At 52.3% G+C, this 17,104-nt stretch overlaps 1 protein-coding gene across 1 annotated transcript; it reads right to left on the bottom strand.

Annotated features, from left to right (window-relative positions):
• Window positions 1-17: 17 nt before the first annotated feature.
• Window positions 18-11,226, bottom strand: PMM1 (phosphomannomutase 1). Its single transcript, XM_063154630.1, has 8 exons — window positions 11,120-11,226; window positions 10,907-11,024; window positions 9,913-9,989; window positions 9,654-9,745; window positions 7,387-7,486; window positions 6,514-6,589; window positions 3,686-3,801; window positions 18-2,947 (listed from the first exon to the last, which is right to left on the bottom strand). The coding sequence occupies exons 1-8, from the start codon at window positions 11,186-11,188 to the stop codon at window positions 2,825-2,827; spliced, it is 771 nt and encodes a 256-aa protein (XP_063010700.1). The 5' UTR covers window positions 11,189-11,226; the 3' UTR covers window positions 18-2,824.
• Window positions 11,227-17,104: the final 5,878 nt, after the last annotated feature.

Genomic DNA, 17,104 nt, shown 5'->3' on the forward strand with positions numbered 1-17,104 from the left:
CACACACTGCCTCCAGCTGCTGCGTGTTGTGGCTTTAATAGGATTGATTTTAACTTTTTAATATACATATCTATGTATTTAAATATATTTCTCATTTAACAGTTGTCATCAGCCAGACAGGAGCTGCCCATCTCACACTGATATGGATCCACACACCAAGACAGTTCCTGGCATGGGGCCTGCCACATCTGCTTGCTCACATCCATGGGGAGAAACCCCCACTGAGGCTGTGGGCACCCACCAGGAGAGGAGCACCATGGCAAAGGGGCCTCAGGGCATGAAATGCCTTTCCCTTCTAAGGTGCAAGTCACCTCAGCCCCCAAGGCCACCAGAGTGCCCCACGCCGTCAGGGCCAGACCCTGCTCTTCACTCAGCATTAAGCTCACTAGAGGTCCTGCTGGCTGTCAATACACTCACAGGAAAAACAAACTCCCCCAGACTCACACATAACCTCATCCACAGTGAAACAGAGAGGAAGGAATCACAAAACACAATTCCTCCATGAAGGTTGCAGTGGAGGGCCAAAACAGATGACCTGTGAAAAGGGTATCCTGCATACAAGCTTCTCCAACAGGTCCTCTTCTCCCACACAGAAATCTTCCCTGGGTAGAAAGAGGAGTTTGTGGATTTGCTGGGGATTTCTGGATGCTGGCAGACTGCTGTGCTCATGCAAATGTGCTGCACCAGAGATCTGATGTGTTGTAGTTAGGAGGTGCAGTCAGGTGGAGGAGACAGCACCCCACCAGCACTGGTCATGCAGTATCCCTGCTCCTGGGGCCAGGCAGCAGTGCCAAGGGCCACCAGGGACTCTGCCCAAGGCAATGTGGGGACCCAGCCCTCCCTGGTCTAGAAGCACCAGTGTCTCTCGCCTGAGGAGGATGGTGGTGCCTTGGCAGGTGGCAGTAGCCAGCTGAGAAACTCCTCTCTGCAGTCCAGCTGCCAGTGGAAAATGGAGAACCATCATGAGGGAACTGGGAACAGAAGAAAAGGGGGAGAACACAGGACTAAGAGACAGGGCAGTGCCGCAACCAGCAGGGATGGGGTAAGAAAGGCTCCTGGGAAACAGTGGGGGAGGGTTTGCTCCAACATCCTCCAGGTCCACAAACACCAGATCTGTGTACCTTGGGGAGCTCCAAGCAGGACATCTCCCTGAAGGGGATCCCTGAGCTCCTTTTGAGCACCAAGCTGTGACAAAGTGTCACCATTGTGGCCACACACCACAGTGCAAGTGCCAGGAATAAAAGGACAACGTGAGGGAGAAGGTCAAAGGCTGAAGGAGAGATGTGGGCTTGCACCCTACAAGATCAGGGAGAGGAAGAGGACATAGGACAAGTGCACTGGACATCCTGTCTCCCTAAAGGTGAGCCTGTTAACTGTGTGTGTGGGATGAGATGGGGGAAGAGCAGGCTTGGAGAGCACTGCTGAGCAGGGACCTCCAGCAGCTCTGTGAACCAGGTATGGCTGGTGCTGGGCCCTGCTGGAAATGCCTCTGGCAGCAGGATGGAAAGCTGAGAACTGGGGAGGGAAGGGGACTTGGTCTGCTGTGAATGCCCTGGGTAAGGTTTTATAAGGACACATCTCTCTTATGAGGAGAGACTGTGGGAGCTGGGCCTGTTCAGTCCAGAGAAGAGAAGACTGAGAGGATCTCATTAATGCATATAAACATCTCAAAGGCAGATGCCAAGAGCATGGTGCCAGATTCTCTTTGGTGGTGTTCACCAAGAGGATGATGAGCAATGGCCATAAACTAAAACACGAGGCTCCACTTCAACATGAGGAAGAACTGGAACAGGCTGCCCAGGGAGACTGGGGAGTCTCCCCTGCTGGAGCCATTCAAAACCCACCTGGACACATTCCTGTCACCTTCTCAAGGTGACCCTGCCTTGGCAGGAGGGTTGGACTATGATTTCCAGAGGTCCCTTGCAACCCTAACAATTCTGTGATTCTGTGATGCCCAATGGATACAGGAGTGGGAAGACCACTGGAAATCCTTCTACCACAAACTGTTCCATAGCATGAAGTGCCAGGATCCTCCAGCTGTGCCAGACAAGGTCTGACTTGAAAATATAGAATAATACAGATAATAAACCCTGGGTGTTTCCTGTAAGCTAAAGAGAAGAATTGGTTTCTTTATGCACCCAAGCAAAGCTCAGAGCAGCAGCCCAGCCATGTTAAATCCATCGTTCCCAGGTCATCTCCAGGGAGGGACTGGCACACTGTGGCACTGAGGGGAAGGACACGGTAACCTGTCCATCAGAAAGCACAACAGTGCAACAAAGCTGGGATCCCAGCTACTCCTTCCTACCACAGGCTTGGAGCAAACAGCCTTCCTGGCCTCCTGCCTCAGAGCAGTTCTGGTGAATGCCTTGAGCTTCAGCAGCCCCAGCCTCTCTGGCCAAGGTGCAAGGGGGACAGAAAGGTGAGCCACACGCTCCCTCATGCACAAGTGTTACGAGAAAGTGAGTGGAAAAGGAGAGAAGAGGAGAGGGAGTGCAGGACAGACACACACTCACTCTTTGGCCCTTTCAAATGCTTTCTGACCACAAGAGCTCTGCATCACCGCCCACCACAGCTGAACTGTCAAGAGAGGGGTTTCTCTGGAGGCGAGGAGGGTCTGGTGCCATGACCCCAGCCACACACGGGCAGCGCTGAGGGGCTGCTCAGCCAAGGCCCCTCCTGCCACCCACCCACACTCACGTGTCACATCCGGACCAGCTCTGTCAAGTGGATTTTTGGTCTACCCTGAGCAGATTCCTCAAATGAAGGTGCTTTTCCAGGTGGGGGGAGAGGGTGGGACTGGGGCAGGGCTGCAGGGAGCGGGCAGTCAGCACTCGTTGGCTCTTTCTGGAAAGAAGATTTCGCGGCATCGCTGCACCGTGTCCTGGGGGGACTGGACACTGTGTCCTACAGTGCGGGGATCGTCATAGATTTCATAATCATTCCCTCCCTGCAGGGGAATAGAAAATAGGGACAGCATTAGCAGGGTCTGGCCAGAACAACCTCATCCATGAATCCACATTTTGCTCTGTCCTGTGGGAAGCTGGGCTGGGAGCCAGAGGCTGAGCAGGCAGGGGCTTGGTGGGCAGGGGCAGGCAGGGCTTTGCTGGCCCAGGGGGGCAGAAGAGGCTGGGCTGGGAGCTCTGCTCCCTCCCTCTTGCCTCCCTCTTCAGTGCCAGGGGAGGAGCACAGAAAAGATGGGCAAGGTCCACTCTGCCTGTGGAGGGGCTAGCAGAAGGTAGGATGGGCACATCTGGGGAGCAGAGGCTGCCAGCATCTGGGAAGAGCTGAGTGGATGACCAAGCTGATCTACAGCAGTAAGGAAGCATCATCCTCCACTGCTCTGAAGGGAAGGTGAAGCTGTTCCTGCTGTTGAGGAGTCCTCTCCTAAGTGCTGGGAGCTTGTGTTCTGGGTCATGCAGGCCACGGCAGTGGCTGCTGTTCTCCCTAGGGTGCTGGGGCAAGGAATGCTGAGATGGACTTGATTCCCAGCACAGTGAATCCAAGTGATTTCCCCATGAGCCAGCAGAGCCATCATGAGAGCACCCCACAGCACAGGGCAGCATCTTCCCCCCTCACACCACTAAAGGTCTGTGTTGTCCCCAGTGGGACCATGGGACCCACAGGACCCATGATGGAGCAGCAGGAGAGAAAGCAGCCATGTGTGGGGTGAGTGGGGCATACTCACAGGGGTTGTCTCGTTCCCAAAGAAGTGGATGGTGTCAAACCTCTCATCATCGAGCACATTGAGGCAGTAGCGCTTGTCCCAGCCCTCTGGGAACACATCAAAGCTGATCATGCCACCTGCCAGGGGAAGGGAGGGCATCAGGAACGCTGCTGGGAGCTGGCAGGGTGTCCCCCCACCCGGGGATGGGTGGGAGGATGGGAAGGGGCCGGAGGTCTGGGGGGAGCCCCCACCCCAAACAGCAGCTCTGCCTTGGTGTTCCTCTTGGCACATGGCTGGGACAGTGGCAGAGGCTGTTCCTGTGACAACAGGCTGCAGTGACATCAGCATGGCTGGGGTGACATTAGCACAGCTTCCCTGCAGGCAAGCAGGAACCAGAGGGTTCTTCCCAAGAGAGGCATCTTTTGGGGGGGAGAGATTTTGGCTCATGCCTTGCAGATAGCACCAGCACATTCTGTGTCCCAACAGGGGACAATGACCTTGGAGACTGGCACCAAACTCTCTCCTAGGCTTCTGCTAGACATCACTGGCCCTTCTAAAACTCTTCTAATGCTCCTTAACTGTGCAGGGACTGGGGTCTCCTGCAGGCTGTCTCTGCACACTGACCAAGGACCTTGCTGTGGAGGTACCACCATGGAGGTACCACCTACCCATGGACATACTCAGGGCACAACCCTGACCTGTGACCTCTTGACACAAGAGCTAGTGAAGGTTGCCAGCACCTGGAGAGGCACCAAGTCACATGTGACCAACACAGAGTGGCAAGGGAGCTTTCCCAGAGAACATGTATGTGGACAAGGACACCCACAGGCCACCAAGGGTTAACAAACTTCCCAGCCCTTGCTCTTAGACCAGGCAGAGTTTACCCCAGCACTTTGCTGCTTTTTGGGGGTGCTTGGAGGCAGCACCTTCCCCATCCTCTCAGGTCCCCATTGTGTCCCCTGAGGCTGCAGAGAGACCCTTGTCCCAGCACCAAGACAGGAGACAAGCTCTTCCCACAATAAAGCCTGCAACTTAGGGCACATGCATGCTTAAGTCTCACTCAGAGCCAGAGGAACAGGGATTTGAGCTGGAATGTGTGACCTCCTGCCAGTCAGCTTGTCTTCTCCAGGCAACCTACTGGAGTATCCATGAGAAATCCTGGAGTTTCACACCCTCCTTCTTAAATGATAATCCTACCTCTCTAAGGAACGGGGTGAGGACAGATAATCACAGGGTCAGTTCCTGCTAAAGAAGAGGCACTGACACCCCAGGTTGCTCAAACATGCAAGCCCTGATGCCATGCACCTCCCCTTCCTGGCTGTTTGGAGCGTCCCTGTTGGTTTGGGGATCCTGAACCAAGCCTCCTTGGAACCTGAGAAGGTGGAGATAGAGCCTATACAACCACCTTGCAGCAGAGAAACTGGACAGGACACTGTGATAAGGATGGGAGCAAGTGCCCTATGAACTCAGGGCAGGCTTGCAGCAGGATCAGAGCAGGAGCTAAACTTGGTGACATCCTCTTTTTTTCCATCCAGAGCCATTTACCTGTAAAAACCACTGCCTTTCACTGCATTCTAGCCCTCTAAACAGAGCTGGGCAGCAGGAAGGGGCTCCTGATGCCAGCTGGAGCAGGCAAGAAATCAAAGAGTGAAGAGGTGGTGGGAACCAGCCAGCACTGTTACTCTCCTAGGGAGAGCAGGGGCCTGGGGGGCTGCAGGGAGACCTCCCACCTGGGCCTTGAATCCTCCACAGCCAAAGGCACATGGAGCCAGCCTGGCAGAACAGCTACATTTCTGTATGCCCTTTTTTCACATGCCTGACCTGAGACACCCCACATTTTCTTTGTGGAGGAGCAGGGGCCCCACAGCTCCCCTTTATACAACAGGCCTGGGCTCTTTGTGGCAGCTTCCCAAAGCCCAGGGAGAAAGGCCCATTGTCCAGCTCTCACACCCTGTGCCTGAGGGCACACAGCAGCAGGGACCTCGTCTTTCCCTGCTCTGACAAATGGTGTGTGCCAGTGCTGTGGGCAGCACGGGATGTCCCTGTCAGGATGCTGCAGGCAAGTGAAAGCTCTTAGAGAAAAGCTCTTGGAGGATCAGAGGGCCTGGGTGTCACCCACTGCCTCAGCCTCACCCCCCTTGCCCTTTGGCTGGGTGCCACGTGGAACCTTCCTATCTCACACCCCTGCAGAGGATCCTCTTCCAGCATCACCCCCACAACTTACACACCCTCATTTTTCTCCTTATCCTGGCCAGACACCCAGGATTGCTCAAGCCCCTCCTTCAGCTCTGCACCTTGGGTAAGCTGGCTGTCAGAGCCAGCCCAAGCAGCGGCCCTACAAAAGCCCATGGCAGGGAGCTGCAATCTCCTTACTCCTTGTCAGCTCTCCCTCCAGGAAGAAAGATGTTTCCCTTGCAACTAACTGTCCCAAAAAAACCCCAGAGCCAACACATGCATTGTCTCCTGTCCTATTGCTAGAGAAGACTGCATGTGCCCGGGGCTCTGCTGGCTGCCCTGCAGCTGATGCTCGAGCCAGAACAGATCCCCTGGGCAGCAGTGGGCTCCACTGGCTGAGATTAAGGCAGGGATAATGCCACAGGATGGAAACCTGGCTGGCTGGCTAATTCCCAGGGAGGGAAGCCTGCAGTATGGCTTACTCTCTGCATGGATGCAGACGTCATGGATGCAAACGTGACTCCCCTGTGGCAGCTCTCCAGGACTAAAATCTCCTGCTGCTCTTCCCAGGGTTTGCAGACACTCAGAGGGAACAGCTGGGATTTCTGCTCCCCTTCACAGAATTTTATGGGAAACATGATAAAGGCAAAGCCAAGGAAGCCCTCCCTGCTCACCTCGAGAGAAGCGCAGGCCTTTGCCAGCAAATTCCCTCTGCAGGGCTGCCACGAACTTCTCCCGAATCCGCTCCTTCTGCGAAGGACAAGGAGGGAAAGGAAGAGGGTTTGAATAATTACATGTTGACAGTCTCCCAGAAATCACCATAACCTGTCTGCTGGGCAGCTCTGCTCCCTCCCCAGCTGCACTGGGCCCCAGTGCCATGCCATTTAGTCAGCTTCCACCAGTCCTGCCCAGTGTCCAAGCAGGCCACGAGCTCACTCCACCGGGAGAAGCGGATCCCAGATCTTCCCTGGCAATAAAATGCAACTGCTTCAGTTTCCCACAGCCCAGTTCATAACCCAAACCCTCCAGCTTTGCTTAAAAGGTCTTGCCAAGACCAGCTGATCCCTCAACCCCAAGAAAGCCTCCCCAGGCAGAAACTGGTATGAGAAAGGGCCAAGTCTTCTAGAGACATCAGCCCAGCAGATCTGCCATGGCCCTCGCAGTTTGGAAAGCCCATTAGTTCCACCTCTTTTGGGCTGGGGAAGTGGGAGAGAAAATACAGCTGCTGGGCCATCTCTGGGTACTGTAAATGAGGAAACAGGCTGTTAAATAACTGCATCATTCCCTGGGGCTCTCCCACAGCACAGAGAATCCTGCTGGCCACCCTCTTGTATTGGTGGTCCCTAATAAAATCAAGTTTCTTCCATCCATCTGCGTCTTCCCTTGGGTTTCCTGGCTCCCAGTCCTGTCTCCCCCTTGTTGCATATGCACAGCTTGAAGCTGAACCCACCCTTCTCCTCGGGAAGGGGGGGAGCACGTAACACCTGAGATCTGGGGTGGTGCCAAACCAGCCAAGGGGAGGCTGGGCCCAGGCCTGGCCCTTGTACCTTGTCCAGCTCGGAGAACTCGATTCGCTCCTCCGGGGTGCAGCTGCGACCGATGGGGGAGATGTTCAACATCCCATTGCGAAACTCAATGAAGGTCCCTCTGCGGGTGGGCAAGGGCACAAGGTCACTGGGGCAGGGGGGAAAAACAACATTCTCCTTTCCAGGAGAATGGCGGCTCAGTGAGGCTCTGCAAGAACATGCACGAGGAGAGAAGCCGTGCCCGCTCCTGAGTGCTTCACAACAGGCATGGGTCAGGCACCAACAACTGCTTAAGGTCCCAGGGAGCTCAAAGTTTTATAAAAGAGACTGTGAGAGAAGAGAAATAAACAGTCTCTCCATGTCCATGCCCTGGGGATAGGCTGGAAGCAATGAGCTTAGGGGAGATGACAGATAACATTTTCTAATGTTGTGATAACTGCAAGGACAGCTATTGACTGGCCTGGACCAGCTGCCTGATGAGGCTGTGGCACCTCTACCCCATGAGGCTCTTAGGAAATGCTGTGTGAGCTGGGTGAAGCTGGCAGTACCTTGGGGCACTGGGATGGCCCAGGGCAGTGTGACTCGCTGTTGAAGTCCAGCAGCAGGCAGAGGAGCAATCAGTGCCTCCTCAAGGGACACAAATCAGAGTCTTTGTACCTCCCTCTTGGCCCTCTTGCACCTTTGACTGCAGCTCTTATCTAAGCCTGCACAGACAGGATCCAGTTCCTGCTTGCCACCCTCACCTTGTCCTGGGCTCACTTCTCAGCTGCTTCCTCAGTGGGGTGGTTGAAAGCACTGAGCTGGCAGAAACCTGCTCCCTTCTTTCATCTCTGGTAAAAACCCAGCTACTTCTGTTTGCTTGTCAAAGGGTCAGCTGTGCCAGCACTGGTGGGGTAGAAGCAACAGGGTATGGCAGCCCTGTCAGTGTGAAATTCTTGTGCTGGAGAGGAGATCCCCTCCCCTGTCCAGCTGAGGACCCCTGAGCTTATTGTCCCTCCCAGCCCTGCCTGCTATTTCTCTGTGATAAACAGAGCCTCCACCCCGAGTCTGGAGGAAAAGCTCTCCCCCTCCCATCTCCTGACAGTGAGGAACATCATGGAATGGACACACAGGCAGCCATGCCTGCAGCCCAGGAGCAGCATCTCTGTGGCACCAAGGGTTTGGTGGCTCACACCCCAGGCCAGGACTCAGGAGATGCGGGTTAAAGTCCTTGCTTTGCTAGAAATCCCATAAAGCTAAATCCACCGAGCTCTCCTTGGGAGCTGAAACTCCACCAAGGCTGTTGGGTAACCAGACAGCAATGAGGCAAGCCAACAGCCTTGAGAGCTCTGGGTCCCAGCCCGTGCTTTCGGGGGCAGCAGTCGACTGCCAGCAGTCCTGACCCCCCTCACTGGTCCTTGTACTGCCACGTGGTGACTCATAACAAACAACTATCTGGATCACAGTTTAGCAACTTCTACAGGAATAATGTCACCTGCTTGTGTTCACTGTACAAACACAGGGGGAGAGCAGGAAAAAAATCAGCCATGGCAAGGGGAGGGCAGAGCTGCTGCTCCCAACAGCCCTGGGTGGCTCACATGTTCTTGACACTGTGGTCTGAGGTGAGGTTTGACCCTGCAACCAGGCTGGTTTAACTCCTGCTCCCCCTTCCACCTTCATGACATCAATTCTCTCTTTCTGTGCTAACAGAGTGAGCTGATCCAATGGAAGACAACCCTTTCTTGTCCTGGTAGTGGCCTGGTTTTCCTTCAGCAGAGGTGTACCAACGCAGCTCACCCTCTGGCTGCTGGGTCTTAAGGGGAAGAGCAGTGAGCAACAGAGGGTAGAGAGCACAGCAGGGCCAGCCAGCAACACTGGGTGAGAAACAGTGTGAAAACGTGTGCTCAGGGGCTGGACTTCCCATCTTAAGATCCACTGTTTGCCTGGTTGGAAGCATATACTACCAGTGATGCCTGATGTCCTGACCAGTAACAAGCTGGTACCATTGTCCTAAATGAGATACACACAGTGGCTGCACCCTGCTTCCCAGGGAGGAAAATCCAAGGGGCAAAAGAGCAGGCACTATGCTAAAACATAGTGCAGACTCTTCAGAACAAACACACTCCTCCATTATTTGCCCAAGGTGCCCAGCTCAGGGAGACAGTGATCCTACACAATGCCTCTGGATGCTAAGATAAAACCTGGAGCAAGACAAACTCTGTAAATCAGCTCTGTTTAGGAGAGATCTGGAGCTCAGCTCCATGGAAATCAGTGTCATGACTTCCACTCGTGTACACTTGAGCCATTACCGTTTCTTGGGCAGCTTCAGCAGTGCCATGTAGTTGAGACAGAAGTTGATCAGATCCTGCAGCAGCTCCTCCCCCAAGTGGTCCTGAATGGCCTGAAGAAAGAGAAGGGCAAGTGACAATGCCTGACTTCCCATGAAGCCCACCTGGAAGAGGCAACAACTGGGGAGAAGAGGCTGCCCATCTGCCTGGGCAGGGCAGGTGCTGCTCCCCAGGGTGCACAGGGCAGGGGAGCCATGGCTGCAAAGGGAGCTGGACTCACCTGCTTGGACACCAGCTGCCCATTCTTGTATTGCACTGTGCCGTTCTCTGCGAAGACGTAGTCAAATTTATCAATGACTGAGAGGGGAGGAAAAAAAGAGGAAACATTACTACTGCTGGGGAAAAGGGGCAAAAAGGACTGGGATCAGGACTGAGTGAGCCATCTTCTTGCTTCCTTAGTACTGTGCTTTCCACAGCTCCCGTGCTCTGCAAAGGGCCACTGGCCATCCTACGCTCGTTGCTTTCCGCAGAGTGGATGAGGAGATTATCTTCTGCTCACGGGTGGGGAGGTGACGCATGCAGGGGGAAACGACCTGACTGAGGTCACGGGCTGAATCAGTTGCAGGGCGAAGATAAAGGCTCACAAATGTTTGGCTTTCAACTACATACGTGCTACTCCGCTCTCTGCTGTGCCCTCCCCACGGCCAGGCTGCTGGGGTGATGTGGTTACTGGTTATCTAACTCCAGCCCCCCCTGCCACCCAGACACGCAGCACTGGCGACTCAGCAATCAGCCTCAGCCGGGAATTTCTCGGCCTCCCTGCACTAACGGAGTGGGAGGCAGAGCTTGGAGCCCAGGGACGCTTGTCATCCATGCCGGAGAAGGAGAACACGGTGGAGGAGGCAGGAGCTGCCTCCTTGCCCTCCCACTCCTTACTCTACCCCATGCCCGCATCGGAACGTGAGGACCATGAGGGGGACCCTGAGGGGAACCTGAGGAGGAACCTGAGGGGACCCCACCACGGAGCAGCAGGGAGGCGAAAATTGCCACCAGGGCGTGAAGCTGTCAGAGCTGTGAGGCAGGTCGTACAAATCGAGCCGGCAGCCCTGGATTGCAGCCGACAGCATGGATCGGAGCATCCCTGCCTGCCCTCCACACTCGGGCAGAGGGAGCCAAGCAGCAGCTCCCGCCTGGGCACGGCCACTCCAAGGGCAGCCTTGGGGCTGCATTTAGGGCACAGGCGCCCCCGGGGAGCCCTCGCCCGCCGCGCTCACCTTCGTCCCCTTCCCCCAGCTGCTCGGCTATCTTGGCATAGTCGGAGCCTCCCACCACGCCGATGTGCACCCTCTCCCGCAGCTCCCTCAGGAACGCGTCCACCTCCGGCTCGATTTTCTGGCGGGGAAGCAGCGGGTGAGGCCGCAGCCGGCGGGACGAGCTCCGCCTCGCCGGCCTGGCCCCCCGAGCCCCGAGCGCCCGCGCCTCGCTACCTGCCGGGCCGGCGTCAGGGTCCCGTCCACGTCGAAGAGACAGAGCACCCGGCCCCGCGCCGCCGCCATCCCGGCCGGGTCTGCGGGCGGGGGGCGGGACCGCGGGAGCTGATGGCGGCCGCCCGCCCTCTGGGGCCGCACGGGCGGGACGTGCCGCCCTGCCCGGCACCCCCCGGCTGCTCCCCGCGCCTCCACGGCCCTCACAGGGATGCACTAAGGTGCGGGTCTTGAACGGCTCCCCCGCTTTGGCTCTTTCCTGAAATCATTTTCGAGCCTGGAGCTTGGGGGACAGTGGTGTGTGGCGCGTCTCTTCACATTTGCTGTTATTGCTGCAGTGCCCCCCGGAACTGAGAGCTTTGGGCCTGGATTGTGCTGCCTGGTAAGTTCAGCTCCTCTGAGGGTTCCTGTGTCCTAATGAAGGGGACAGGAGCAGCACGCACTTTCCTAGTCAGTGCCTCACCTTGCTTTTCCAATGGGATGCTGTTAATATTTTCATTGGGGAAGCGAAAATACCCTCTGCACAAAGCCAGTAGCTTTTGCTTTGACCCGCCTACCATTTACCCCACGAGTCATTTAGGATTTAATTAGACCATCTGGTCAGACCACATTCATACGGCGCTGTATTATGCTGGCTTGATGCTGACAGCCGGCCCCATACCCCTCCTCCTCCCCCCTACCTCCCGGTATCTTATAATAATTCCTGAATTATTTTCCAAAATCAAAACCAGCCTATGTGGAACATCCAATGCTTTCTGCTCAAAAATTAGCTTGCATTCTCTCCCCCAACAGTGCTCAGTGTGCTGAGCTATGTTGGAACTGGGGAGAGATTTATTCTTCTTTTACCGTCTGATTGTTTTTTGCCTCAGTATAATTTGCTCCAGGATATCATGCAACCCCTTTTCCCAGTTCTTCACCAGATTCCTCTCACAAGGAAGCATTCAGGTGGCTTCACGGATTCTGTTTTCTTCTTGATTGCGGTTTATGATTTTACTGCTCCCACTCAGTGGCAGGGATATGTACAGAACAATGTTAATAATTCACCTTTATGCCACTGCCTCGGACGAGGTTTACCAAAATACCCTCAGCTACTTTCTGGGGGAGACATTTGTTGAGTCCACCAGTCCTCAAAGCTGTTTCCATTCTGCTTCTGTGAGCTGGCTCTGCAACACAGCGAGTCAGGAAGTCTTGGATGGGTATTGCATGTGTCACTCACTCCAACACTGATATTTCTGCAGAATCTGTGGCCTTCTGGATCAGACCCTGGTTATGGGCTCCCACCTCTGGAAACTCTTTTCTCAGATGCAGGGAAGCTCCCAAAACGGTTTCTTAGCACCCAGCTACTTTGTATGCACTTGGATGCAGAGTTTTGAGTTGAGTTTGGGGTTATGCTCATTTATAGGACTTGTTGAGGTGTGGTTACACATTTATCATCTGTTAATGTGTGGACACTTACTCCAGAATATGAATACATCCAAGTGTGCCTACCATGGCATGCTGATGGGTGAGCAGAGATGCCTTCCTGGATTTGGGTGCTTGAGTGCCAGAAGCCAAGGAACTGTTCCTCCATGCAGCAGAACTGTGAGCTAACACCCAGGGCTCTCAAAGGACGGCTGTGGGGTCAGACACACTGTGAACTCCCAGGGTTTCAGGAATGCAAACCTTTATTTTTCCTAAAGCATGTCTGGGTGGAAGCAGTGTGCAATTAGCATTGTAGCAGCACTGGGTTCTGCTGTAGCCCAAGCTTCTCCCTGGTCTTGTTTCCTAGCTGCTCCTACCTGCAGCTTGTCTGGGAGAGACCTCTCGTGCCTCTTGCACTGACACTACTGTGGGCATCCCAAAAGCAGGAGCTGTTCTCCCCAGGCTCAAGTGCATCCCTGTGCTGCAAGGCAGCAGTGCCACCTCGGGGCACTTTCCAGAATTGGGAGGTCTGCTAAAATACAGGTCAGCATTCACATTTTCACACTCCTGCAGTACTGTTGGGTTTATGCTACCCAGGGGAACTTCCTGAAACCTGCATTACCTGCTGTGCTTTCTCAGCTTGAACTGCTGCTTTAGGGAGTCTCTTCATGTCAAAATGCCTCTCCAGGAAGCACCTTGGTGGCCATTCGGTGTCAGCTGGTGAGGACCTGGGACAGCTTGGTTTCCCTGGGAGCATAAAGGTGCCTTGTGCTGAAGTGCACAGCTGTCCACAGCTGGGGCTGTTCCCTCAGCTGGGTTAGCTCTGAGAACAGGGCCACCATGGCTGTTCTGGTTATTTAATACTCCACATTCCAACCACTCCTGGTACATTCGCTTGGTTGCCGCTCGGATAGGCAGCAGCTGTTGTCAGGAATAAAATCTCTGTTACCAGCAGGAAAGGCCAGGAAATTTTGTTTGAAGTTTAGAAGGCAAACAACTGTGAGCACTGGCTTACACTCTGTCTAGAGCTGCCATTAAGGTCAAAGTTTTCCTTTTAGTTTTAAAATTCAACTTTTAAAAAGTAAAAAAATAATTTAAATACCTGCTTCCAGGTATTTTCTGTGGGGCCAGTATTAGTACTTGGTAGCAAACCAGCACTACATCTGAAGAACACAGCCAAAATATTCACAATCACACATCTCTGTTACAATCCCCTTCTGTTACAAGACCTCTTCTGTACTGTGCTGATACAGGCTGTTACACAAACAGGAAACTCTGTGGTTCATCATTTGGATGCCATCAATAAGCATGCAGAAGGCTGAACCAAGCAGAATGAATTTCTCCCCCAGAGCCAGATATTTTAGGCGGTGCTATATAATCCTCCCCAATATCCCCTCTGGAGCTCCAGAGGAACCCAGTCATGGAAGTCAACTTCTTACTCTACTGCTTTTTTCCTTTTTTTTTCCCTTTTTGAAAGTAGCATCAAGGCAATCAGGAAAACACTTTTTTCCACTTTAAAACTCTGTTTGGCCTCTTCTTCAGCAGCAGACATTAGACATTTCATACATGCAGACTTAGATGACCAAGGTCTGAACAAAACCTGTGCTGACAGAACATCTTCATTCACCTCATCCAAGCTGTGTCAAGCTGCAGGAGTATGGTTTTAAATACTGCAGTACTTACAGAAAAAAAGATTTCCCAGACTTAAATAAGAGTATTGCCTTTGGCCAGTTTGAGCAAAGGGCAGTTGCCACCACTATTTCCAGTAGCAGCACTTGGCACAAGCTGCTTGGACAATTTCTCAAGCTGGACTTCCCAGATGGGACCAGAATGAAGATAATGACTTCTGGGCAGCTGCATTGGCTGGGCAGCTGTTGGGCACATGCATTCAACCAGAAAAATGTGTTGTATTTCTTTTTATTGTAATAGAAAAAAACCCACAAGTAAATCAAAACATCACTTTCTGCCTAAAGACATTATTAACATTTTTAAATGACACGGGGGAACCTCAGCAATACAAGACAGAATAGTAAGTGTGGGCAAAAGGATTCTGTTCCCTTTCATGATTTCAGTTCCCCTGCCCCTTTGTCCAACAGCTGGCTGAAGTTCATCACCTATATACATTTACATACACTTCTCAGTCTAGTTTGTTTTCAGCTGGGTGGAACACTGAGGGCACAGTCCTGCAATTTACACATAACCATCTTTGGAGAAAACAGGTGGGGTCTCATTACCCAGTAAGAGCAAGCAAAGAGGATTCCCTCTTACAGTTCTTTTGCCACAAAACCCAAGATAGGTCCTGAGCCCAGGAGCTCTGACTATTGCAAACAATATATGGCTGAGTGAAATTTTACCCAGTGAACTTAAAGAACGAACATCATCTCTGCAAAGGGGCTCTGCTCAGGAGGGGAAAAGGCAATTGCAAAATGCACAGAGTGAATGTCTTCCTTTTCTTTCCTGCCCCGAGAGGATGCAAAAAGTCCTGAAGTAGGCAGCCCAGCAGAAACTAGGCTCAGGACATCCAGAGTGGTGAACATACAGGGCATATCCTCATTGTGTGAGTGTGTGGGGCAGAAACCATGGCACCAGTGCTTCCAGCACAGGCAGCTGTGCAAGCAAGCACAGCTGTGCTGCTTGCAGGTACCAAACGAGCACAGCAGGATGTTGGGCACAGCTTGAGTGTACCTGCCCAAGTGAGGAAGCTCCAAGATCTCTAACATGATCTACAGCATTTTGTGGCACAGTCATGTGGGTATTAAGATGAAAGGCTGGTTACTCTTCACAAACACATATGGGAAAAGACTGGAGATAATATATATACTGGACAGGAGAACTAAGCTATGGTGTAGTAAAACCAAACACCAGTCCTTCCTCTAGGAGCATCAAAAGGCATTCATAACTGACTTTCATAGAATGTTTTCTGCAAACAGGACATTTGGAGGGGGAAAGATTGAAAGCTTCTGTATAAAGCCATCTGTAGTAACTGCTACAGTTACCTCCGAGTCCAGTCTGTCAAATGAAATGCTTAAGGAGAAGTTGATGGCACAAGGTGAGAATGACAAGGAAAAGAAGCATCTGGGCTGCAGGGGCCACTGCTGTGCACTGAGAGCAGGTGAACATCAAACAGCAGAATGGCCTGACAATACCCGATTCCCATCTCTGCACCAGCTCCACAAGGTGCAGGACAACAGAGTATTTGACAGGGACAAAATTGCAGTTTTCCTCTATTCCAACCCCTCAAAAATACAAACTGTTATCGTCCACATAGAATAACAGTGTGAGAAATTCATCAATCTGCATTTTTCCAGGAGAAAGAACCCAGCACAGGAAAGACATCTCCTTTAGGTATATAAGAAGTTTCCAGTGCAGGAAGTTTGAGATCAGTGCAGGACTGAACTTGCAGCAATACTTTACACAACAAAGCACTGGACAAAGGGCTGTACATTTGCATAGATGCTTTTTTGGCAGCATCTGGGATGTGCAATCCCCATTTACAGAGCATCAGCAGTGTCTGGGGTTTGTCTGATGTCTTTCTTATATTCCTTCCTAAATGTAACTGCTACAAAGTTGTTCAGGAAAGTAGTGTATATATATATGCATGAAAAGAAAACATTGTGCCTATTTTTTCATTCCCCTGTTCTTTCCCACTCACTGCAAGTAAATGCAAAGCTCTAAAAATCTTAAACTAGAAGATGTAGTATTGCTATAATCAAAGGTTAATCTAAGCACAGGACTGCTTCTGCACGTATCCCAAGAAACTCAGTTGTTCCACAGAAAAGCTTAATTTTACTCTTCCTCATTTTCTTTACATTTGGGGAGACCTAGCACTTATTTCTCTTAAGGAGAGCCCTGATGTGCTTGACTGCTTTGGAAAGGGCAGCACTTTGTTGGAACTCCTACTGTGTCTGCAATTGGATACTGAAGGCAGAATTGGTCCAACTGGTATGATCATGCAGTTGCCATGCTACTCCTGCCTTGCTGTACTGTAACTCTGGCTTTGCAAGGAAAAAAACCCCAAGAAAACAGTTCTTATGCATTAACAAGGTTCTGTCTATCTGCTGATAAGCTTATGTGTGAGAAAAGGAAACTTTTCACTTCATTTTACTTTCACCTGAAATTTGTCTTTACCACTTCTGCTCATGAGATTCTCTTCTTTCAGCTGGTTCTTTCCCATAACTCTTGGATCTGGAATGACAAGGCTCCAGGTTCCCTTCTACCACAGCAAGTCCCACTGAATTTCACTTCTGACTGTGACACTGACACATGGTTCAGCTTCATCACCTTTCCCATACACCTGTACCACTGCAGATATTCTAATCATATCAGCTCTTCCTTTGAGCAAATGTCAGTGAAATATGAAGACTAATCCTGGGACACCTTCACTTCCTAGGCTACCAATACTTGCTCTGCTTTTTTTGCTAGACTTCCAGCAAATACCCTCACAACAGAGGCGGTGACATGACAGAGATGCAAGGGATGGCCAGGACATCCCCTTACTTACTTCAAGTTGTGTAATGGGCCATTGAATGCTCATGGAATGAATTTCAACTTACCAGCACAGGAGTTACATGGAAAGTGTCAGCCTAC

This window comes from Melospiza melodia, chromosome 4, assembly GCF_035770615.1.
Source record: "Melospiza melodia melodia isolate bMelMel2 chromosome 4, bMelMel2.pri, whole genome shotgun sequence".
NCBI classification, from domain to species: domain Eukaryota; kingdom Metazoa; phylum Chordata; class Aves; order Passeriformes; family Passerellidae; genus Melospiza; species Melospiza melodia.